The sequence below is a fragment of the Sceloporus occidentalis genome, unplaced genomic scaffold, assembly GCF_023333645.1.
Source record: "Sceloporus occidentalis isolate IW3139 unplaced genomic scaffold, rSceOcc1.0.p SCAF_9, whole genome shotgun sequence".
In the NCBI taxonomy this organism is placed as follows: Eukaryota; Metazoa; Chordata; class Lepidosauria; order Squamata; family Phrynosomatidae; genus Sceloporus; species Sceloporus occidentalis.
The window spans coordinates 26,776,323-26,802,092 of record NW_028316989.1 but is presented as its reverse complement, the minus strand read 5'-3'; the positions used below and the strand labels follow the sequence as shown (position 1 = coordinate 26,802,092).

The window sequence follows — 25,770 nt, the reverse complement described above, 5'->3', positions numbered from 1 at the left end:
AAACACTTTGAAATTCATGGGCTTACCATAATGGGAGTTGCCCCATTCATGGGGGCAATTTTGGCCAGTCTGGTGGTCCTCTGGGGGCGCCACACATACCTTTATCCTTTTGTCATTGATCTGCAGCGTCATCTGATCTCCAGGGCTTACCTTAAAGGAGACTGTGGACACATCCCACATTGAATTTACCTAATAATGATAATAATAATAATAATAATAATAATAGATTTTATTTTTATCCTGCTTTTCCGTGATGATCAAAGCGGCATAGAGATTAAAATTCAACATAAAAATACATACATATCAATTAAAAACAATGTAAAAAATATCATATTAAAAACTATTACACAGCCAGCTTGGTTGGATTGATCTAAAACATTGCTAAAATCGTTACACAATAGGGAGAGAGGGCATAATATCACATCTCATGGGGGGAAAGCTTGGTGAAAGAAAAAGGTCTTAAGGTTCTTTCTGAAAAGATCCAGGGAGGTGGTGGAACGGAGCTCATCAGGAAGGTTGTTCCACATTTTTGGGGCCGAGATGGAAAAGGCCCTTTGCGAGGTCACTGCATATTGCGCAGTTGGGACCTTCAGCAGATTCTTCCTGGCTGACCTGAGTTTGCGGGGTGGATTATATAGTTTGGACAAGTTAAGTTTATTGGGTTGCTCTTAGCATGTAATTCCATGGATGGAGACCAGAGATGTGGCCACGGGGCTATTTGTGATTAGAGAAAATGCCTGTCAGTGGGGTAGTGAATCTGGATTTTAGCCTGAAGTTGAAAGGATCTATCCAAGGGGCTGCACCTATTTTTTGGGGACAGGTTTTAGCACTTTCCTTTAAAGATCAGGCTAAAATGCAGAGTGGACAGATTCAACTAAGTGCACTATAGCTTTTCAAAGCATCATGAACCTTGACTGTTTTTAATATAAGACGTACATTGGATCAGTGCTGATTTCTGTGAATCCCTTCAAGCAGATGCCTTATTTCGGAGAGAAAGAAATTGAAATGTACCAAGGAGCTGCAAGTATCAATTTCTCTTAGTCTGTTTTTTAAAAAGAACATACCTTAAGTGTTACAGTTGGAGAACTGGGTGGTATCAGGTTTCTGCTTCCTGAGGCCATGTTGGTTCTTACATTTTCCCATTTCCTCAGTTCTTACATGGTGCCTGGTCATTTCTTTCTATCCTGGCAGGCTCAGTATGAAAATCCACCCCACATCTACGCTCTGGCAGACAATATGTACCGAAACATGATCATTGACAGAGAGAACCAGTGTGTGATAATCAGGTAAGGAACTGTTCTGCCTCAGTTTTGCATTTGGAGAAAGAAAAACCTGTCTCAACTCGCTTTGAAATTTGTTTCAAGGGGACTAGTAGCTTTGATGGGGATGCAGCATTGTATTTCATCCGGATATCCTTGCTTCCCCCAGAAATGGCAATTCTCCATGAATTGGATATCAACAGTATCACTTATCCGTGTGTGAAAAAAATATGTTCTCTCTAGTATTACTAGGTCCTCCTGTCTTATTCTATGGTCAACCTCTGGCCCAAGCATACCATAGAATCACTCTGGAAGACCTAGAAATACCTAGAGAAATATTCTGTCCAGGCATTTCTAGGTCCTCCATTGTAACCCTACTGTATGCTTGAGCTGGAAATCGTTTGTCTCATTCAAAATAATAGGGTTCTTTATTATCCAGAGTTTCAGGTACCCAGAGGAGGTGGGATGGGGTCTTAGAACGTAACCTCCACAAATACAGAAGTCACACTGTATCATATTTCAGAACTGTGAAGTGAAATCAATTTTGGCATCTGTTGGTCCTGGGACAATAAAAAGCAATGGCTTACTGTTTTGACAGTGGACCTACGGGGAGAGAACAGAGAAGATTCTGCTTTCTATTGTTAAATCCCAAGTCTCAAAATCACAATATCATATGCATTTTAAATGGTGCATATCCAAAATCATAAGTGCAAATTTTTAAAAACAACAACAGCAGTAAATTAAAATGCAGTCAAAGCCATAAAAGGAGTGGCAAAGTACTACCAGCGCTAGTCATTGTTATCATCATCATCATCATCTTTATCGTTGTTGTCATTGCCTTAGTTTCACAGGCTACTAGATGTTACTGACTGGAGTTTTGATCTCAGTGATTTGGAATCTAGGAATCTGAGAGATATCATCAAACAAAAGTTGTTCCACTTTTTGCTGCTGTGCGCTTGTGATCCTGTTTATGGTGATTCCATTCAGATGTTTTCTCAACTCTATTTGGAATTGCTTCCAGAGCACCTCTTGCCCACTGGGACCACGACTGTTTTCTTTTCCCAGAGGGGCTGAATCTCAGTTTTATAGGTCTTGATATTTTATCATCTTTTCCTCCTCTTTGTCTTTGATTCTTCTGGATTGCCTCCTCTTTAATCCAGAACTTTTTTCTTAATCATAGGTATGTCTGGCATATTATGTTCAACTTGTTTTCATTTTGAACTTTAAAGTCCCATTATGTTTTTACTTTATCATTTTTAAACTTGTGTTCCCAGAGGTTTTTCTAGAGATGGTTAATCATATTTTCCCCCATGAATTCCAATATATAATTGCAGCCTTTTCTTCTCTGACAGTCTGTGTGATCCTGTGGCGCAAATGAATAAGGTGGTCCACAGTTTCATCTTTTCTTTACATAGATCACAGTTTTATCTGTAGTAATTTTTTTCAATATTTGCCTTGATGCTATTAAAATAGTATTAGTTAGGAGTAATAGCAGTTGTTGTGCTGGTAGGGATGAAGATGATAGTCTTCACAATTCAAACTGAGAAACAACAAGAGCATAATATGTAAGGCACATCTGTTTTGGGAAAAGAAGTTTGACTTTTAGATGTGGCAATCCCTCAGGATGGCGAAGTTAAAGAAAAAGAAGTTGAAAAGGTGGTGAAACAAGAAGAGCTACAAATGGAGACTGAGTTCTTATCTGGGAAAAGAAAACAAAGAGTGGTTCCAGTAGCAATAGATGCTCTAGGAAAAAATTCCTGACAAATGTAATTGCTGTAGATAGTCTCACAATTGCGCAGTTAGAAAAAGCAGCACTGCTTGGAGCAGACCTCACTGATTCCTAGATTCTTGGAGAGAAACCAATCCGCTCCCGGTCCAAGATCCCAGCCAGTAATATCTGATATTCTGAGAAACAGAGAGAAATCTATCTTGATATGTCAATATGCCCTGAGCCCACTGACGGCTATGCCTCTGCCTTTCAGAAATCATTTTGTACTCATTTCTGTCTGAGGCAGAATCTTGCTTAGGCAGTGGATGCCATGCCAGGGTCAGGGCCTTTCCTTGGCAGGCTCCCTCCTGCACCCATGGTTTTGGCCTGGATGCCACCAGCCTTGTTTTCTTTCCCCTTCAAACATATCATCATTGTGGCTTTTTGTGTTCTATTTCTGGTTTTTGGGAGCTTAAAAATAAATGTTCCCTCTACTGCTTACAGGAATTCTCCCTGTGTGTGGCTGAAGAGCAAAGGAGAGAAACAGTGACATGGTTGGGAAAGTGGCTCTTTCTTTTGTTTTAAGCTTGTAAGCTTTGCAATGCATATCAAACCACCCAGAAAATGCTTATTTCCTGCAGGCTAATGTGTCCTGTCCCCCATAAACAGCTTCATGGCAGGCAGATTATGATCTTCATCCTACAAACTGTAGTATGCAAAGGAATCTTACAGAACCTTTGAGACTAACTGGGCAAAAGATGTTGTAGCATAAGCTTTTGTAAACTTGGTTTGCTTCCTCAGATGCATAGAGTGAACTGGTGCCTTGGAAGAATATCCCAAACTTCTCTTCCTATCTGCTTTCTTCACTATCCAGCTTTCACACCCATACATAGAAATCGGATGTTTTAAATATTCACAATCAAATATGCAACCCATTTTGTCCCTCTAAATGGAGATGTCCAAAGTGTTTAACAACAAGTATAATAGCAAGATAAAAGAAAAGCTGACGATAATAAACCCACATAACCAAAAAATAAAATAAAATAAAATAAATTGCCCAGCCCTAAACCAACTCCATTTAAATCTGGGTTTAGGCAAAGAAGGTAAATATATGTGATACCAAATATGACATTAATACCTGCAAGACAGAAACAAACATTGTAGTAGAAGGGAAATATGATCTCTCTAGTGAGAGAAAAAAAACCCCAAAGCATTTGCATGATGAAATACATAAAGCCGGGTATTCTGTGGCACAGCCTTAGATGTGTTTACTCAAAAGTAAACCACACAGAAGCCATTGGGGCTTACCCCTAAGTAAGTGAACACAGCATTATGATCCAGCACACTTGTTTGGGAGTTCCCAAAACTCCATAGGTACAATTTATTTGAGGGCAAGAGAAGTACAGACAGTTTAGCAGCCTAAGCCAAGCTCCATGATAGGCTTGAATAAATCACTAAAGCTATGCATTAGTACTATTAAAATGAAAATGAAAAAGAGACTGAAGAGGCATTGTATGCAAGATTGAAATAGGATTTTGGCTGCTGTGGGTTGCATCACGGTCGTAGACACAATCCATCATGTGTTGCTGCTATGGATTGGCTTTGGTTCCAATAAGCCATAGTGAAAACTGGACACCATTCCCAGTTGAGACATAATGGCTCACTGTGGCTAAAACCAAAGAAAATGCATCCATTTTCTTTGCAGTCAGTCTAAGGTTCTTAGTCCTGCCACCCGATTGCTGGAGTGCAGTGGAAAAGACAGCTGTGGTGCAGTGGTTAGCGTGCTGGGATTCAAGAAATCTTTATTATGGCGTGGCCATAATAAAGATGCATATGAGATGCAATGTCCCTGTGACTCTCCCCAGTGCCTTCTTGGCTAGGATTTGCTTTGTAAAACGGCAGATCCCAGCATCCCCCAGGCTGGCTGGAAGATGTTGGAAACTGTAATCCATTAGCTGCTCAGATGGCATAAGTGAAGTATAGACTTGCTGTGTTAGATTATTCATCTCTATTAGTTTCACTGTTGTGTGTGTGTGTTGATAATTATTAGAGTGATTAACAAGCAGAACTTAGCAGAAAGTTTCACCTTTTCAACATTCAGATTGTTCCATTGGTTAGTCACTACAATAAATACATATTTATATATTCTATAAAGTCCTACAAGGCTTAGGTCCACACTATTTGACAGACTATGGCCTATATCCAGTTGGGAGTCCTAAGCAGAGTAGACCCATTAAATTAATTAGATTTATCTACATCTTGACTCACCATCAAATAATTGATTCAGTGGGACTAGTCTAGTTGGGACTAACCAAAAGGCTTCCAGCCTATATCTCCCTCTAATGTTTTTAAAGAAAGAGCTTCTCAAAGTCTCAGCTTGTAATAGTTTAATTCTGTTTTAGTGTCGACCTTTAGCATGTTTTAATAGTATTGTGTTCATTTTAATTTGCAAGCATCCTAAAGTTCTGGTTTGGGGGAAAGGTGGGATATAAGTGAAATGGATAAAAGCCTATGTATAAATAAAGTTAATAATTCCTACTACTAATAAATACTAACTTCTTCCTTCTGGGATTCAGAAATGGTGGGTCAGAAGTGTTGGCTATTTGTTTTTAAATGACCTGTGGCATGCATAATCTACTACTGAGTGGGCACTTGGTTTTGGAAATGAGAGAAACTGTAGGATTGGCGAAGGCTTTCTTTTTATAACTTAGTCATTACTCATAAGTTTACTCCTCACTTTTCTCTCTCTTTATGTTGACTTAGAAAATGCTTTCAACATACATCGGCGGTATTTTGTAACTGTAGATGGGAACACTTAATAGTCATCAAAATAGAATTCCCAGAAATGGATGCAGAATACATAATGTTTTCTTTTCCCTCCGTGGTCTTGAGTCACTTATACCTTGCTTTGTTCTTGAAACTCAAGATGCATGTTTTTGCGGAATTCCATCCCTAAAGGAGGTCAGAATTAGAAAAGAAATTGCATTTTGCTTTGGGCTTATTGGAAAAGCAATAGAAGAGGGAGGAACTGGTGGACAGTCGCTCTGAAAGAATCCTTTTGCTGAATGACCACAGTTCCCTGGAGGGATTTCACTGATCTTTAAACAGGGCTGGCAAGGAAACAGAGCAGCATGAAGGGGCCTTGTATCCACTTGTTGTAGTCCATAAATATTGTTCTGTTGTCCTGCTTGCTTTTTATGAGCTTTATATTCAGCAACCTTATCAGGTTCCTGATCAATAAAACTATAAAAGCAAGGTGCACTTTGTTTTCTAGGAGAATCGTGCCATTGGAGGCCTCTGGGGGGGCTATTCTCCATTTTCATGTTACATCTTCATTTTCTTCAGGCTGTGTAGGTCACACAGAAGTCCTTGGTTAAACTCAGTGAGACTCGCAGGCTACACAGTTTCCATCCAAGTCCTAAAAAACCATGGTTTAGAAGCAGCTCCAGAATTGCATATCCACTTTTCTCTTGTGCAAATGAGTTAGAAGCCTTCCTATTCCTGGTTTCCAGCAAACTGTGATTTACTGTTACATCTTAACCTGGTTTGCACACAGATTACTGAGTTTAAAGCACTGCTCTCACTCCAATATTGTGAGTAAGTTAGGCGCTGGCGTCATAAGAAATGGCAAACCATAAAGACCATTGCAGAGCAAGAGTGGAAGTTTACGATTTCCACGGACAAGAGACAGTAGGAGTGCTTCAGGAGGACTAAGAAATTGAGCTCAAAACCATATCGTTTGTGAGGCTCCTCATACCTTTAATTCTAGATCTCTGTCTTGGGGCATCTGCTTTGCATGACTTGAAATATCTCCTAATTTCCCCCCCGTAGTGGTGAAAGCGGTGCTGGTAAAACTGTAGGAGCCAAGTACATCATGAGTTATATCTCCAAAATATCAGGAGGGGGTCCAAAAGTGAAGGTGAGTAGATACTGATGAGACTGGTGGTACTTTTTGTGATTGCACAGATGTAGGAATTTAGCTTGCAGCTATTCCATGCAAAATTGTTGCAGTGGTTAAATTCGTCATCTGGGAATAGCCTTTCCTCTGCTGACCAGACTATTTGATGCTTAGCTAGCCTGATCCACTAGATCACATGACATCTATCACTGCATAAGCTTCCACCCTACCTAGTTCTGTTTCTATGCCACAAGGTGGTGGGCAGAGAGGGATTTAGTGGCAGAAGATAGTAAATACCCTAGTTAGAAAAAGAAAATGGATAAACAAAGGGCACTTTATATTCCTTCATCTACTTCTCCTCACTTTCTCCTGCTGCGATTTTGGAGAAAAGCAGAATATTCTCTGGCGCTTAGAGGGGAGTCATTGCACAAGGAGGTATTGAGTATCTCCTTCTGCAAAATCCTAAAAAAAGGCATACTCCTGTGTAACTCTGGGGTATGCCACCTTACGTCACCAGCAGGATTCCAGCCTCAGTGTCGATGGGTTTCAAGGGTGGGAGCTAATGCAGTGAACTTGTTTGGGAGTTTGGCCGATGAGTATTTTTTACAAGCTCATTAGCTGAATGGAGAGACATGACATTGTAGGGAAACGGTAGTGGCTTCCTTCTGCTGAGCAGCTGTTTTCCTTGCTGCTTAGCTCCCTTTAATTTATTTGCTTTACTGTACTCCATGTTGACCGTGTCCTTCCTGTTTTTACCAGAGGAGACAATGATAACAGTCTGTCAGTAGCCAGAGAATGAGCCACCAGACGGAAATCTGCACCGTGTGTTGGTTCTGGAACGGGTTTAATCGAGTACTATAAATAACCTTTTACAGCTATTTGGGGGCTGTGAGTCTTCCCTCTTTTTTTGCAGAAGTCAAAGGCAAACTGAACTTCTGCTAAAAACAAGTATTTAAAGGGATATACTTGATTTCCCGAGGGAAGGACAAATGTGAAGAGGCTGAGCGACACTGGAGTTGGGTTACATCTGTTTCACGCCACATAGTTTGGTCCCACAGTAACTCCGTGGAACCCTGGAAATTATAATTTCACAAATTATTGAGAATTCACTGCTAGTAGAGCTCTCTGGCAGTGCCTCATTGAACTGCCAATCCTAGGATTCTCTAGAATGCGATTATGACCGTTATAGGATGCATCTACACTGTAGAAATAATGTACTGGTACTTTGACATCACTTTAAGTGCTGTAGTTCCATCCTATGGAATTCTAGGATCTGTAATTTTGCACAGTCTTTAGCATTCTCTAAATCCAGGGATTCTGTAGGATGGGAGGCATGGCAGATAAAGTGGTGTCACACTGCATTATTTCTACAGTGAAGATGCACCCAATGTGATATCAAAATGCAACAATTGTATAGCGTGAAAGAGATACTTTCCAACTCATAATTGGAAACAGTACCTTTTTTACTACAGCTCCCAGAATCCACTAGTCACCCTGTTTGCTGAGGGATGTTGGGAACCATAGTGCAAAAATGTGGTTCGTCAGGCCCCCTTACAAAAGATTATGAGAATAGTTGTCCTGGATCAGACCAGCATCTGACCAAATCTAGCGGTCAGTCCCCAGTCTCACCTTTTCCAGCAAATGGAAGTTTAAGGAAGCACATTTTTATCTGCACTGTTTTGGCTACATTCAGTTGACCTCTTCAACTTTTGGTTTCCAGCACGTGAAGGACATCATTTTGCAGTCTAATCCTCTTTTGGAGGCCTTCGGAAACGCCAAGACAGTTCGGAACAACAATTCCAGCCGGTTTGTAAGTTCTCCTCTTCTTTCTTTTCATTTGCTGAAAAAAGCAAGGCAACAACACATTTGTTTGGGACCAGAAGTATTTAGAAATTTGGATTGTGTGAGTGTGTGTGTGTGTGTGTGTAATATCTGCATGTATGTAATGAGAGGTCTTGGAGACGGGACCCAAGTCTAAGCATGAAATTCCTGTATGTTTCATATACACCTTGTACACATCACCTGAAGGTAATTTTACACAATATTTTTAATAATTTTGTGCATGAAACAAAGTTTTTGTACGTTGAAACATCAGAAGTCAGAAGTGTCACTATTTCGCCCACCCATGGAATAAGTTTTGAATTTTGGAGCATTTCAGATTTCGGCATTCCAGATAAGGGAGACTCACCCTGTGCCTAGAAAATGCTTGGGAGGGTTTCTGTGTTTTTCTTTGCCCTCTTTCACTATCCAGCTTCATCAAGCAAGATGACACAGCTTAAGCATTTGAGGCTAATATTTATTTAAACCATTTTCAACAATCTGCATCCTTTATTTGTTCCAGGGGAAGTACTTTGAAATCCAGTTTAGTCCGGGTGGGGAACCTGACGGAGGCAAGATATCCAACTTTTTGCTGGAGAAATCGCGGGTGGTCATGAGGAACCCTGGGGAGAGGAGCTTCCACATCTTTTACCAGGTTTGCTTAGCGGGGGGGGGGGGGGGATGGGTGTTGCTTTCATTCTTTTGAAATATAGTTGTGGGATTGGAAGTGTGAGTTCTTTCTTCCCTGGAGTTAGTGGCATAACCCACAAGAATTTGCCTCTGTTTTACCCTCATTAATTGTTTCTGTTTGTTAGTATTGGGCAAGAGTGGGGAAAATGTAGCCTGTAGTCCAAATGTGTCCCCCAGAGCCCTGTTTTGTACCCTAAGCCTCCAAGAAGACCCTCCAAAATCCTCACATCTCCCACCAAAAACCCATTGAAAAATAGTCTGCGAATCACCCAAATTAGAACTAGCATACAGACAGCTGCCTCAAGCTGAGTCAGAACCTGGGTCCAGATAACTCGGGGTGCATTCACACTGGAGAGATAACTTGGTTTGGCACTGCTCTAAGTGCCCTGACTCAAGGCTATGGAATTCTGGGAGTTGGAGTATATTGTGGGGTCTTCCTTCCTTAAGCTCTGCTCAGCTCTGGGCCCACAATAAGCTCCAACTCCCAGAATTCCATAATGTCTTGCCTCCAGAGCATCTTTGATGCTCTTGAGACATATATTTGGTTGAGATTATAATAGGCTTTTCTGTGTATCAGTTTGGGAGGGGAAATAAAGATCTACAGCTTTAAGAAAGATAAAGATTGTGGGAAATCCCAGGGTCTTATGCTGTCTCCCTCTAGCTAAGTTTCAATTGTGTAGTAAGATTTCAGCCAAGTCAGACCTGAAGAGAGTATTTTCCTTTGACAAAGAAAAGTCCACAGAAGAAGAAAGATAAAACCCACCAAGAAGAGAGAGCAAGGTATTTAGGAAGGACTATTGAGAAAAAGGAGATTAGTTTAATGTTTTATGTTTATAACCAGTAAAACCTTTAAAACTTAAGAAATTTGTGGACAAGTCTTTTGTTCTGGCTGTGTTCCCGAGAGCCAGCGGCCTTACTACTCCCAAAGTACATAGCATTGCTGTTGGGACAAAACACATAACCTTGAGCCAGGGCACTTAGAGCGATGCCAAACCAGGTTATCTCTCCAGTGTGGATGCAGCCTCAGTATTGTCTGCACTGATTGACAGTCTTGGGTCTTCCTTGGCTCTTTCAAATTCTTCCTCCTACCTTCCTCCTGTTCCCAAAGGCAGAAATCACACCGACCAGAGCCATCTCACTGTCCCATTCCTGCTTTTCGTTCTGCAGTTGATTGAAGGCGCCTCCAGTGAGCAGAAGTCCAGCCTTGGCATCACCAGTATGGACTACTACCACTATCTGAGCCTTTCGGGATCCTACAAAGTGGATGACATTAATGACAAATCGGATTTCCAGGAAACTCTGGTAATTCCCACCTGTCTGATGTTGCTGTCTGTGCCTGCAAGTTGTTTCTGACTTATGGCAACCCTCTGGCAAACCTATCACAGGGTTTTCTTGGAAAGATTTGTTCAGAAGGGGTACGTTTAAGTGCCGTAGGCCATCCTATGGGATCCCGGGCTTTGTAGTTATACAGGATCTTTAGCCTTCCCTGCCGAAGATTGCTGGTGCCCCACAAAACGTCAGGCCCCAGGATTCTGTAGGATGGAGGCATGGCAGTTAACGGGGTGTCAAATTGCGTTATTTCTACCATGTAGATGCACCCAGAGCCAACTTGAAGCCGCATAATCACTATACACACACACACCACTGAAATCTGAATGCTTGTGAGAAACAGCAAGATGAGATTTTGTTGGGTTCCTTGTAGCATCTTTATGGCTAGAAAGAAAAGAAACAAGGATGCTAGGCTTGAAAATCTCTATCCAGGAAGGTAACTCTAATGCTCTGATGTGATACAGTTTTTGTGAAAGCATATCCTAGTAGGTGGAAGGAGAATCCAGTCAGGATTGGGGCATGGGGGTGACACTTTCCTCCATGTCATTTTCCTGACGGAAGTCACCCAATATAATCCCCAAATATTTTCCATCCAGGAAGGACTTAAAATGCATCTAGGGGCCCTTAGTTTGGCTTTTAATAAGGCTCATAAGTATAAACCCAGGCCACACAGTATGCAAGTAATTCTCCCTCCCCCTGCCCACTTATAAATCTTTTTTGTTTTTAGTCCTCTTGTGTAACAGGATGGTTCTTTTTTTAAAAAAAGCAGAATGCTTGTTCTCCTCCCCTGAAGCTGAAAACCTTACCTTGCTGAATGAGAGGAAACAGCTGGAGAACATAAACAAGAGCCCCTTGCTGCACAGTTCTGGAGATTTATACTTCTCCTCCTTGTTCATTGTGCTTTTTAAAGTGTTAAAAAGGAAAGACATCTGGAAAGTTACCTTCCACATCTGTAAGATCTTTCTATTCAAATTAAGGTTTTGGTGGCGAGAAAAGGCAGGGTGCAGCAACCAGGGGTGGGATGGTATGTGGGGGGTCTAGCTTGCACAGGGCCTCTCCATGAATGTTCAGTTGCAGTGTGTGTGTGTGTGTGTGTGTGTGTAAGTAACAGAGAGAGAGGAATGAGAGAGAAAGAAATATGAGATATTAGTGTTAAGTCTTGTTGGAAAATTGAAAGCCCATGCTTTTGGTGAGATGGGGTCAGAGATACCTGTGTAACTGTTCTCAGATTCCTCCGGTCATCAAAGCCATCTGAGAATCCTGCTTCAAAGGTTTAGCTACAATATCGTAGCTGTGCTCCATCCCCTGATCCAACCCCTGAAATCCACCTTAAAAGCCACTCAGCTGTCCCAAGGGAGCGCTTGACCATGGTGCTCCAAGATGACATGACCAGACCTCTCCCACCAGTAAGTGATGGTGAAAGGAGCACTCCTCCCATTGCTTGCTGGTGGAAGGGGTCAACTCACGTCATCCTACAGTGCTCCACTTCCTAGCTTGAGGCAGCTGACTGGCTTTTATGGTGGGTCTTGGGGGCATTCATGACCTTGGTACCATGATTGAAAATGCAAATAATAATTTTTTTTTACAGGCAGCTAGATTTCAGTTTGGACATCTCCTTTGCAAGGGGGACATTGATCTGCCTTCCTTACAGTGTTGTTGTAATATAGGGGTGTAGCATGTTCCCTCCCCCCCAATGAGGTCATTGAATCTGTCCCTCCTTCAGTCCCCAAATTTCTAGCACAGCATTAAAACTTCTGTTGAGCATTTAGAAATACAGTTTAGGCATCTAAAGGAGAAGGGCAGGCAAAGTGAATGAGGAAGAGCAAACACAGCAAATATAAGAGTTCTAGCCATGAACAACTCTTAGGGTCTCATTCTCTGGAAAATTCTAGAAATTTGGGGATTGAAGGAAGATTTTGTATGTGTGCGGGGGGATAGATTCTTATTTGGGAGAGTAACATTTTCATTTTTCTCCCCTGACCTAGTAGCTAAACCCCTATAGGATAGCACAAAGATCTTCTGTACCCTGTGCATGTATTTCAGTAGCTATCATTCTTCACACAAAACCGGTGTTTGGGTCTTAACATGTGTTTTTTAAATTCATCTGCCACTTCCTCCCTCCCGCCTATCCTTAATTTTGCAGCATGCCATGAATGTGATTGGGATCTTTGCAGAGGAGCAGGCGTTGGTGCTGCAGATTGTGGCCGGGGTGCTACATTTGGGCAATATTACCTTCAAAGAAGTTGGCAACTATGCTGCTGTGGAGAGCGAGGAATGTAAGTAGCCCTCGTGGAACAGCTACAAATGAGTAAGCGTATAATCATAGTAACGGTTGCCTGCTGGCCTATACTGATATGCTACTATCAGTGTTAACTTTGGATTTATTTTCTGCTTTTCATGTGATTGCTTAGTCTCATGCTGTAAGAATTTGGTTGTTGCTGATATGTGTTTAGCCAGTATGTTCTATTTATGTAGTGCTTTGTAATGGACACTGTGCCATAAACAGGTAAAAATAATTGGAAATATGAAATGCTGTCTTCATATGATGCTGTGAGTCTTTTTTTAAGAAAAGGATAAGGCATCTCATAAATCCTACTCTTAATAGAAAACTTGTTGGTTAATAGAAAGGTCTCCCAACCTTTAGACATGCCTGTTTTTAATCGGCATGTTTTACTACAGTTTGATGGGTGTTTTCTTCAGAAATTCCAGCAATTTTGCTGCTTTGCTTAACTGTGATCCACCCTTCATGTCACAGCCATCCCAGTTAATCTGGCTCTGGTTTTGTCCTTACGTTTCTACAGTCCTGGCGTTCCCAGCCTTCCTCCTAGGAATTAACCAGAGCCGACTCCAAGAGAAACTGACCAGCAGGCAGATGGATAGTAAGTGGGGCGGCAAGTCAGAGTCCATCAACGTGACTCTCAACGTGGAGCAAGCCTGCTACACCCGGGACGCCTTGGCCAAAGCGCTTCACGCCAGAATCTTTGACTACCTAGTGGACGTAGGTGGCATTTTTGGGATGGAGGTTTTTGAGTATGTGTTGTTTTGTGGTCACAAGACAGTTGACTAGAACTGAAAAACAGCCCCCCTGTGAAAGTGTTTCTACAAATCTGGAAATCTTGCTGAACAGGTTTGGGTTGCTCTTTTTTTCTGGTTGTGAGATAACCCATTCCATTCTCCTTTTCCTCTGTGCTTTTCCATTTCTCCCCATGCTCCAGAAGTCATGCAGCACTCTACATCCACTTAACCTTTTTTAAAAATAAGAAAAGAAGAGCCTTAGCTAGTTAATTGGAGACAACCCTTTAGTAGAGTTTAATTCAGAGCTTGGAGCTACAGCTGCCATAATCCCCTTGTGGCCATTTTGACTGGAGGAATAATTGAATCATAGAGTTGGAAGGATCTTTGGTCCCAAGAATGAACTTTTCCAAGCTCTGGTCTCATTTGATATAACTAAGCAGTTAAAATTTTCATTTCTAGTTCTTATGCTAGTCTCTTTTCTTCTACCTGTTTTTTTTTTCATTAGTCCATAAATAAGGCTATGGAAAAGGATCACGAAGAATATAACATTGGTGTCCTGGACATCTACGGTTTTGAGATATTTCAGGTAAGGACAAACGGTGAAGGTTAGGACAAGGGATGAAATATTGTTTGTTGGCATTAAACGTCAGAAATAATGATTTCTACATTGAATTTTGGGCAGGCCCTGTTGAAATCAGTGGGGCTTGCTTCTGAGTTGACATGCATAGAATTGCACAGATAGCCTATTACTGAGGATGAGAGGGGAGATGTGCCACAGTACCACTTGACAGAACTCAATGGGATCCCTTTCTGATCTGGGATTTACAAGAGCCCCACCCCATATCCAAACTGCTACTAGCAGCTTAAGACTGTGAAATCACATGAAGTATCATGAAAGTGAGGCCAGAATGTTGAGAGAAGCCTGCCTTGCCTTTTGCAGTCACCGATTGGTGCATTGCCTTCTCTTTTGTCTTTTCTCAGTTAACAAGGTCCACACAGTAGGCTAGGTCTGGGCCCTTTCTGTGGCTTTTCAGGAGGTTGGAAGGAAAATTAATTTTTAAACAAGGTATTTCACATCACCCAGCCTGCAAAATTAGAGGGTGTGAGTATAGCGGCTTGAAAAGGAAACGTCAGCCGCTTTAGGAACAAAGAGAAGTTCTGAGTTTTTCTGGGCATATGCCCAAACATGGCTGTTCTGTGGTAAAGGCTCCGGTAATGAAAGTTCAAATCTTGGAAAGAGTATTGGAGAATTTATGTTACTGAACTCTCTCTCTGGTGAGGCTCCTCCTACCTGAATGTAAAAATCTGCTGTTTAGGCCCCTGTAGATCTACAGAGTGAAAGGATTTGGGATTAATCTAACTTGGTTTTAAAAAGGATGTTGGTACAGAGGGCATGGAAACTAAGGTTTTTAATGCATTTGTGTTTTATTTTCTTCCAGAAAAATGGCTTTGAACAGTTCTGCATCAATTTTGTTAACGAAAAGTTGCAGCAGATCTTTATCGAACTGACCCTGAAAGCAGAGCAGGTACAAATGGGCAAGTGTTTGTGTGTGCTGAACTGTCTGCAGAATTTGTTAAAAGCAGCAGCTTGTTTCTTTCCTCTGGGAGGATGGAGCGTCTCTTGAGCTGATGACAGTTTCCAAAATTTGCCTCTCCAAGCAAAAGATTGCAGAAAGGCAGCTGTGGTTTTGCTGGTCCTGGAAGTCAACACAGCTGTTGCTGCAGGCACAGTCCCTCCTCTGATGCAATGGCCCAGGAGTGAGGCATCAAAGAATCAGCCCTGTCATATGACTTCCCCATGGAAGCTGACTTGCCGTCTATATGGAAATAGAAAAACCCACCCAAACCTCTGGCTGGCCTGGCGTTTGTATTGGATTGAACAACGGGAGAACTTCTGCTTTCTCTATTTCCTCTCTGCCCGTCTGTTCAAAAGGGAAGGATGAGGGCTTATATAATTTTCCCCTGTGCCTGCCTTTTTGAAGAGCCAGGGAAGTTGGACTGTGTTTTATTCCTTTTACGTTACATGGGAGCAATTGGAGGGGGGAAGTAGCTTGGAGAAATTATTCTTTTTGGACTACAATTCCCAACTTCCCAGCCAGTATGACCAGCAGCTGGCAGATTTGAGGGGAAGTATACAGTGAGCCCTCCCTACCCACAGATTCTGCTTCTACAGATTCAATCACCCATGCCTTGAAAAAGTCCCCCCTTGATTTTTGGCACTGTGTATAAGAGGCACAATTTTATTACACTGTTGTATATTATGGGACTTCAGCAACCATTGATTTTGGTATCCGGGGGGAGGGGTCCTGGAACCTAGTGGATACCAAGGGCCTATTGTGGTTCAAAAAAGTAATATTTCCAAACTGCAGTGGATCTGAAGGGAGAAGCGGGAAATATAAATAAAAATTATTATTATTATTATTATTATTATTATTATTATTATTATTATTATAATTATTATGTATTAGGCCAACTTAAATTAGTCAAACTGTGTAGTCATTCTTATTCAATCTTCAGTTTTTGAGTGATGATAAGCAATGAAAGTGGCCCTGTAGAGCTTGAACGCTTGCCTCTTGCTACGTGTAAATTAGCTCATGTTTGCCGTGGCTTAAGTATGTAGACTGGTTCCTGTACCAGTAGCAATTCCTAAAGCGTATGATACTAAAATAATTACAGAATGAAAAAGCAATTAAGAGTGCCGTTTAACATTCATATAGCAACTTCCCTGCCCTCTGAGTAAATTTACTCAGTAGTGTCAATCTGGAATTTATAGAGTCATTTGAGGGTACACAGGCTTCATCATTCACTCCCCCTATTCCTGAAATTCATATCTGCATCAAATACTACAACAATGGACAGAATTCCACATGTCTCTTTTTTCCTCTCAGACTGTTTGATAATGTTAGGATTTTTACCTGTCTTAAAACAGAGGCCATGCTAAGCTCTGCGTCATCTCCAGGGACCACTCAAACTTCTATGTAGGCACTCATCTATTTGCTTTTCACAAGTGAGAATTGTTCCTATTCCACTAAGCTACAAATGGTCCTTGTTTTGAGAGTGTCCCAAGCATATACCTGAATCTCTCCACTGAGTATCTACACATCAGTTTATGAGTCCTTCTCTTTTATATTTCAGGAAGAATACGTCCAAGAAGGGATACGCTGGACACCCATTGACTACTTCAACAATAAAATTGTTTGCGACCTCATAGAGAACAAAGTGGTATGTGTGCAGGGAGTGTGTGTGTGTCCAGACTGCTAGACTGTCTTCTTTCCCAGAGCCTTTGTCTCTGGGGATGGTGCTAGGGACTAAATGCATTGCCTTGGGATGATGGGGGTTGTAGTCCAGCACATCTGGAAGCTGCCAGGTTGGGGAAGGCTATTATATATAACCTGTTGCTCGTTTTCCTCCTCCACAACACTTTTCCTGTGGCTGTGGTGTGTCATCAGAACCCGCCAGGCATCATGAGCATTCTGGACGACGTCTGTGCCACGATGCATGCTGTGGGAGAGGGAGCCGACCAGACTCTCCTCCAGAAGCTGCAGATGCAGATCGGAACTCACGAGCATTTCAACAGCTGGAACGAGGGCTTCATCATCCACCACTACGCTGGGAAGGTGATCCTTAGATGGGAAAGGCAATTCCACAACCCTCTTGTGGGAGTGTGTATTGTGGTAGTGCGTTTGGAGTGAGAGATTGTGACCAGGGAGGGAGGAATCACTACTGCTTAGTACAGGTTAAGTCTCCCTTACCTGAAATTCTGAAATCCTAAATATTCCAAAATCGTCTGCATAGGTGGCTGAGATAGTGACATCTTTGCCTTCTGATGGTTTGTTTAATGTACACAAACTTTGTTTTATACACAAAATTATTATCCTGGGCCAATTCCAGGGATGGACAGGGAGCCAAAGGCAAAAAAGGGTGGAGCCCAAAGTGCCAGCGTATTTTAGCTAATTCCAGTCACCAACTCTTACTCTTTCTCCTTAGGAGAAGCATTTCAACATTTTAACATCAAAAGCTGAGAATCCCGTGCTGGCCAATCGGCCGTAATAAAGTTATTATTATAAAAGTTGAGAATCCATCAAGTGAGGGTGACATGGAGCTGGGGTGTGTGGCCATCTGAGGGTGTCCAGGAACTTGGATTTGACACCCCCCCCCCCAAAGCCTGGCATTCCCTTTGCTGTACTCTCCGTCTCTCTCCTCCTTGCCCACTGCTTTTCTAAAAGAGCATCTATTGTCACATCTAGCATGCAGTCAGATTGATTTCTGCAGATTATGACCTAATGCACTGCAGCTTTTCCCAAAACTGTCTGCATTGCATGCTATAATTACTAGCTTCCTTCACCCCCTCATTTCTGGCCATAGGAGAGGTTTCTCACACATTATGTCTTCCCTGGCAAAGACAGAAAAGCTCAACTGTCATTTCTACCTTTCCTCAGGTGTCCTACGACATGGATGGGTTCTGCGAGAGAAACCGAGACGTCCTTTTCATGGACTTGATTGAGCTCATGCAAAGCAGTGAATTGTATGTAAGATGTGTTTGCTCTGAGGTTGGATTTACACAAAAGTAATGCAAGCAGAAAATCAGGAACACAGAAAAGGATTTTGAGGATCCCATTGCTAAAAACATTAAGACCAACAGTTAATTAATTGTTGATTGATTCTGAGCAAACTCATAATCAGAGTGCTGAAATTTATATTCTGATCTGCTTTATTTATTTCAATTGGGCCTAAACAGATCAGACGGATTCTTTTTCTGTTCCACACATAGACTCCAGCTATAGAAGGCATGATTATACATCACTTGTACCACTAAATTCACCTGTCTTTCCCCCCATCCTATTCATCTTTTTTACTTCAGGCATAGATGTGTTGGCCATAAAACAACACACACACACACACACACACCCCAATAAAATCAAAATCAACAAAGGTATCTCTATGATGATACCTTTGTTGAGCCTTGTGTCTTGTAACTTGGTGTTGCTTTGTTCCTCCATTTTCTTCTAGGCCTTTTATAAAGGCACTATTTCCAGAGAACCTCCAAGCCGAGAAAAAAGGCCGGCCAACGACTGCTGGGAGTAAAATCAAGGTGTGTTTTGTTCCTGAAGATTAGTCCTGGGTTGTGGTCATCTAGGTGGGTGCACAGGGCAGGGAAGAGCAGTTATGGAACAGACACCTTAGTAATATACGAGTCACATTTCTTGACTTTACAAGCTCCATTTAGTAATGAAAGCAGATCTACAGGGCTCCCAGTTTCAGACCTGTGTTGGAAGATACATACATAGATAGAAAGTACCGATCTCCATGCTTGGATATATTATGTGTGTTTGCTGATTGGGTGTCACACATCATTCTTTTTGATCCTTACATGTTGCACAACTCTGGTCATAGATGTGGTTGGTACTTGTTGTGTGAGATAGAGTTCAGACATAGCTGTTTTAATCTGGGAAATATCAGTATACAGCGGGATCTTGTACCATGGTTAGACTGACTGTGTGAAATAAGTTATAGCATACAAGCTTCTGTAGACTTGATCATGTGGGGCAAGCAGAAGAGAGCCATTGCCCTCCGCTTTGAGCTCACCGGAGGGAAATTGAGGTATACATTAAATATAAAAGTCATGCTCTTCCCCACTCTCTCTGATCCATCAGGCTTGGCATGATTGCTTTTCCTTCCCTATCCAATGTGTAAATCCCTATGAACTAATTCATAGTAAAAGGGATACCTGTTGGGCCCTGTGGTAGAACATCCTGTCTAATGGCTGGGTTGGGACATAACAAAAGCTTTTAAGAAAGGCTTCTCTGGCTTGTTATGGATCTGAAAGCCTCCCTCTGAGATCTAGGTCAAGAAAATGATGGCTTAGTGTGCATCAGCAGCATGACCTCAGTCGTTTCTCTTGAGAACCACTCATCTGGTGAAGTGAAATCACCCTCCTTAGAAAGGATTGTGAAGACCGAAAGGAATGACCACACAGGAGAAGCCTGAATGTGATCACTGGTAGCTAAATGCATTGGTACATTTTTTGCAGAAGCAAGCCAATGACCTTGTGGGCACCCTGATGAAATGCACACCGCATTACATCCGTTGCATCAAGCCGAATGAAACCAAAAAGCCTCAAGACTGGGAGGAGAGCAGGTACGTGGGTAACACCAAGGGAGGGGGCAGGATTCGGGCATTTAACAAGGCTGTTTTAGGGTCCCAAAGGGCATTGGTCCATCTCACCTGTTTGGGGCTTTTAGATCCAAGAGAACCCCCCCTCCCCTTTTTTGTGGATGCTCAAATTCATGACCTGGAAGTTGACATCATCCACCAGGAAAATTCTTTGTGCAAGCCATACTGAAGGAACTGGGCAGTTCTCTTGCATACTGTATATACTCATGTATAAGTCTAGAAATTTTCGTCAAAAAATTGACCCCAAAAAACTGAGTCGACTTATCCATGAGTCAATGTAAGTACTGTACTTTAATTCTTATTTTAAAAAGGAATCATCCCCTGATGATAGGCAAGACTCCACTATTCATTCATCAATCTAGCCTTTAGTATGAGCACAAACATAACTGCTGAAATTTTGCAAGTTTTTGGCATCATTTTCCTTTGTTTCATCCTTTAGATCCTTTGTTACATGCCTCTACGTTTTACCCTCGACTTATCCATGGGTCATGTCAAAATCCATAATTTTGGCCCCAAAACCTGTCCTCGACTTATATGTGAAGTCAATTTATAGTATATATGGTACTTTCTTTGCTTCCAGCAGGGCTTGCTGGGCACCCCTCCTGCATTCACATTCTTATCCCTTCTCTCCCTCTTTTTATAGGTTTATAAACACACATGCTGTTTTAAAGGTGTTAGGATCCTCTCTTAATAGTAGCTAGCTAGGCTGTGTGTGTGTCCATTTGGTGAATTCCTCTCTGGCCTGGAAGCCCTCTCAGACACACTGGGTTCATTGCACATGAGCCATGTTTGTGGTGTCTGCAAGCTTCCTTCTCAAATTAAGGCATTCCTTCTTTGTTGCTCACAGCACCAGGAGATTGGGGTTGGGGAACGGAGAATGGCAGTATGGAAAGTATAGCTTTCCAGTGCTGGATTCCATGTTGCCGCTGCCGGTTTCCTCCCATTCTTTCTTTCCAATGTTAAAAAGTGCAGTCAATTGCTGTTGGTCCCCTCCTTCCCATAACCGCCTTCTTCCTTTCTGCTTGAGCTCCTTCTGCAGAGAGAGAGGCAAATTGTTCACATTACTTCAAATGTTCAGAGAACTTTCTGGAATAAGGGATTTTGTTCCCATTCCAGATCTTCCTGGTGGAGTAGCACTGGAGGGAAAAAAAAGCTAACTATCCAAAATATATTTCCCTCTTAATAGATTTTCCCTCCTTTTCACATCTGGAATAATGCAGTGAGACTGGAGAATAGTGTGAACGCCTTTTTATCTTTTTCTTTTTCGCGCCTTCATGCTTTGCCAGAACCAGTCCGTGTCAGACTACACAGAACAGCGCAAACTGTTTTTCTTTCTGTCTGGGAAAAGGCAATTTTGAAAATCTCTTTTCTGTGTATTGACTCCATTTCAGGACACTGTCTGGGAATTAGTACAGTTCTGGGAGAATTATGCTTTGTTTTCCAATTTTCCCATTTTCATGTTTTAGCAAGCGATATTGGCTGTCATCTTCCCTAACTTGGAGCTTTCTAGGTTTGTTACACTAACACTCCCATCATCCAAGTTGCCCAGTGGTTGAACTAACACTCCCATCATCCCTCTGAAAGATGGTTGTTACTGCCCAATGTATTAGGAAGATACATTTCATGTACTGCTGGAAAAGTTCCCATTGGCTGAATACCGTAGCATACCTGTCACCATGTTTAATTTCTAACCCTTTTCCTTCAGGGTAAAGCACCAAGTGGAATACCTTGGACTCAAAGAAAATATTCGTGTACGGCGAGCAGGTTACGCTTATAGGCGAGTGTTCAAAAAATTCCTGCAGAGGTACAGTATTCCAATACTTTGTTTTCTTTCTTTATTGAGGATTGGAATGAGAAGGGAAAGTTATATATTCTTCAGGCATTGCCAAGATCTTCTCTCATTTGCTTGAAAGAGCTGAATATTTTGGTCAGAGCCCAAAAAAGGCAGCCTAAGAAAGCACCCATGATGGTTTATATCCCAAGAAATCAAATAAGAATGTTACCTTAAACACAAGCTTTGAAGAACACTTACAATAGAAACTATTAGAACAAAACAGAATAGATCTTCTAGCTCCTTTAGAGACTAACTGTGCAAAACAAGTGGTAGCATAAGCTTTCCTAGACTTAAGGACTGAACAGACAGGCCAAAATAACGCTGCTTTGGGTCACTTTGGAGGTATGCTGTTTAAATGCTGCATGCGTCCTAAGAGGCCGGAAGCCACGCCAAAGTCGCACTCTAGTACTAAGGACTGGAGTGCAGCTTTGGCGCAGCTTCTGGCCTCTTAAGATGTGTGTGTCATTTAAACAGCATACCTCCAAAGTGACCCAAAGTAGCTTTATTTTGGCATGTCTGTTTGAGCCCTTAGTCTTTTTCATCTCTTAAGAACAGAATAGAATCATAGCTAGAAAGAAGCCAGAGGTCATCCAGTCCATCCCCTGCCAGTGTAGCAACCCACAGCTAAAGCACCCCTGAGAGATGGCCAGGGCGCTTAAGAAGCTAGGCATTTAAAGACAACAGATGCAATAACTCCAGAGTGGCTTATGCCAAGGGGCAAAATGTGTCACAGAGTTAATTATTAAACAATTAGCCTAAGCCCCAGTAAAAGGCATTAAACTAAAGAAAAAGGACAAAACATAGAAAACAGAACAGTCAAAAAGTAGAGATATGAGATCGCATGGTAAATGGTATGATCATGTCAGAATTCAGAAACAGACATCCCAGCTGAGGGATTCTGGAAGCTGTAGTCCAAAAAAATGATATTTTTCCTGCTTTGGTATTGCTTGCACACAGAAGACCCCTTCCAAAACACATAAGGATGGTTTGGACCTCAGAACCTCCAGTACTCTCAGCACAGCGTTTCTCTCCTTTCCTTGAAGGTATGCCATCCTGACCAAAGCCACCTGGCCTTCTTGGAAAGGCGATGAAAAGCAAGGGGTCCTCCACCTGCTCCACTCCGTCAACATGGACCCTGACCAGTTCCAGCTTGGGAGAACAAAGATCTTCATCAAAGCCCCAGAGTCTGTGAGTATTGGCACTTGACCTCTTGGCTCTGCCATTCAAGGGTGGTCTGCTTTCGGTGGGTCAGTTCCACAGTTCTCCGGGAAGCAGCTGGACAAGCCACTAGATCCAAAACACAGAGCTGCAAATGGGGCAGGTGGGCTGCTTGTTATTTATTGAAATGGACAGGAAGCATTTGTAGATGTGGACTTTGCATTTGGCTAGAATTTGCTCCAATGCTCGAGTGTTCTCTAACAGTGGGCCAAGAAAAGGTGATGTAATTTTACAGCGCTTCATAAATAAAGGTTAATAATAATAATAATAATAATAATAAAAAAAACATTATTGCAGTACAGCATAGCAAACACTAGTCTCTGTAAAAAATTCTCTTGCATGGATTGTTTTCTTTCCTGAAGGAATGCTGGGGTTTTCTGGGCTCAGGAAATGCAGCCCCTGTGAATCTTAATGACTTCAACCAAGCTCCTCTGCTTTGATAGATGAGCTGCAATTAGTAGAACTGCTGGGGAGTAAACCATGCAAGGAGTGTTGATGTGAGCAGTTTGTTCTGCCAGTTCCTTGCTCCAGGAAAACAAAAACCAAAAAATTATATATAAATGGAGAGCAGTGGGGAGCAGGGGGGAGGCAAGCTGATGATTTCACGAGGGGAAAGCTGTCTCTGGCATGTTGAAAATTATAATTTATTCATGTTTGTGTGGCAGCAGATCTAAGAAGCTCAAGGAGGTAACTGGATTCAACTCAGGCAGTATAAATTCACAGGAACCGGTTCCATCTACAGGTTCAGTCTCCCTTATCTGAAATGCTTGGGACCAGAAGTGTTCTGGATTTGTTTTTATCAGATTTTGGAATATTTGCATATACATAATGAGATATCTCTAAACATGAAATGCATTCATGTTTTGTATACTACTCATGCCACATAGCTTGAAGATAAATTTATACATAACATTGGCGTAGGACCGTCCGAAAAGGACGGTCTCCTGGCACCCAACTTTGGTCTGCGGTGAAGCCGCAGCCTCCAGACTGTGGGACTTCCCCGCGGACCAAAATGAACCCACAAAAACCCATCTGTACAGGGCGCTGCCATTTTGATGCCCTTGTCACGTGTGGGGGCGAGGGGCATCTAGAAATGCCACCCCTTGCACGTGACGAGGGCTCCCTATCGCGTCCGTCTGGACCGGGCCATTTTGAATAATTTTGTGCATGAGACCAAGTTGGTGTACACTGAACCATCAGAAAGCAAAGGAGTCACTGTCTCGGCCATCCATGTGGACAATTTGGGATTTTAGAATTCCAGATAAGAGAGACTCTCTCCCACTTTCTCTGTTTCTATTCATTTTGGTGGGGAAAGCACAGGAGAATTCCCTGGTGGATTTTGCCCTGTGTTTACTGATAAGAAAGGGGAGTAGGGTACCAGTGGGATCTTGTAGGCATCTGAGACATCCAGAGGTTCCCTTACAGAAAGGGTTATTTGTTATTGTTGGGCCTTTTTGCCGGATGTGGGACATGTGTGTTCAGTTCAAGGTTGCGGGAGGAGAGTTACACCGTGCAGTGCCATTGATTGTACAGATGCCCATTGAGTATGGCTACGCATTTTGTGTTTGACTGTGCTTTTGACAGCACTTTTGGTATCTTGGTTCATTTATGCAGTGTCTACATGAGGACTGCCCACCTATATCAATGCAGAGCCTCACATGTGGAGGTTTATTCTGTATGACTTCAATGCAAAATTCCAGCCAAGGTGTGGTGGTTTTCCCAGCTGAGTACATCTGAGTACATCACTTTGATTTCTGTTCCCTCTCTTTCTCTCTAAACTGCTGAGCTTCCTGACAGTTGTTGTTTTTCTCCTTTCTTTGTTGTAGTTATTTTTGCTGGAGGAGATGAGAGAACGGAAGTACGATGGCTATGCGCGGGCAATCCAGAAGGTGTGGCGGAAATATGTGGCCAGGAAGAAATACGTGCAGATGAGAGAAGAAGGTACTTCTTGGTATAGGGGATGGCTAGCTGCTAATGTGATTTATACTAGAGATTGGTAATTTTCAGGGAGTGGAAGACAAAAGTGGGGTATACACAACCAGTGGAAGTGATGCCTGTCTTAAGTTTCATTTTGGGTCCCATAGTGGAAGAAAGGCAAGATAGAAGTTAAATAAACTAAGAAGCAAACTTGCATGGAAACAGTCTCCAGCCTCAGTAAATTTAGACCTTCCTGCCTACCCTAATCCCAAGGAAAGGTGCTGGCGGAGGCATCATCCTTACTTATGTATTGACATATAAACTGCTTAGATCTGAAGAATTCAAAGCAGTACATACATATAAAATATGCAGTATGCACAAAACTCAACATGAAAATACAGTAGTGACATCTTCAATGGGATAAGTGTTAGGTTGCGCTATGCAAAAACGGGTACATTTTCCACATGTGTCCCAAAGTAAAAATGGTGGGAGCATGTCAAGTGATTTCAGAGGGTGTTTAAACCGTGGCCCAGAAGCAAGAGGCACCATGGGAGGGGAACTCTTTAATTTTTTTTTATTAAACACTAACAAATACATACAAATACAATATACAAACAAACACAAGATTACAACACAACAAAACAAAAATAAACAAAACATTGCAGGCTTATTCTCTATAAGCGATCGGGTAACCGATCTAAGTTCCTCTTCAAGCACTTCCAACACACGTTATGGTTCTTAGCTAAATTAACAGATACTATATTCCACTATCTCCAACCTAGATTCTTTAGCCTTTGTTATCCTGTCTAAGTATTTCATATAGAAAACTAATTATAATTCAAATCATGTTGGTATTTCATAAAACAATAAAGATCTATAATATTACTTCTTCTAACACACCTGGAATAAT

General features: G+C 42.0%; 1 protein-coding gene across 5 annotated transcripts in view; it reads left to right on the top strand.

Annotated features, from left to right (window-relative positions):
* Positions 1 to 25,770, top strand: part of LOC149307103 (unconventional myosin-Ie) — an 88,474-nt gene that overhangs the window by 53,038 nt on the left and 9,666 nt on the right. For all 5 annotated transcript variants that reach the window (XM_089538113.1, XM_089538112.1, XM_089538115.1 and 2 more), the window contains 18 exons: positions 931 to 1,020; positions 1,192 to 1,286; positions 6,799 to 6,886; positions 8,586 to 8,675; positions 9,207 to 9,338; positions 10,541 to 10,675; positions 12,846 to 12,978; positions 13,504 to 13,700; positions 14,223 to 14,303; positions 15,157 to 15,243; positions 16,853 to 16,939; positions 17,167 to 17,334; positions 18,157 to 18,242; positions 18,728 to 18,809; positions 19,749 to 19,855; positions 21,597 to 21,695; positions 22,769 to 22,913; positions 24,770 to 24,884. In XM_089538113.1, coding sequence (XP_089394239.1) covers positions 931 to 1,020; positions 1,192 to 1,286; positions 6,799 to 6,886; positions 8,586 to 8,675; positions 9,207 to 9,338; positions 10,541 to 10,675; positions 12,846 to 12,978; positions 13,504 to 13,700; positions 14,223 to 14,303; positions 15,157 to 15,243; positions 16,853 to 16,939; positions 17,167 to 17,334; positions 18,157 to 18,242; positions 18,728 to 18,809; positions 19,749 to 19,855; positions 21,597 to 21,695; positions 22,769 to 22,913; positions 24,770 to 24,884 — 2,017 coding nt within the window. The remainder of the gene's footprint in view (positions 1 to 930; positions 1,021 to 1,191; positions 1,287 to 6,798; positions 6,887 to 8,585; positions 8,676 to 9,206; positions 9,339 to 10,540; positions 10,676 to 12,845; positions 12,979 to 13,503; positions 13,701 to 14,222; positions 14,304 to 15,156; positions 15,244 to 16,852; positions 16,940 to 17,166; positions 17,335 to 18,156; positions 18,243 to 18,727; positions 18,810 to 19,748; positions 19,856 to 21,596; positions 21,696 to 22,768; positions 22,914 to 24,769; positions 24,885 to 25,770) is intronic.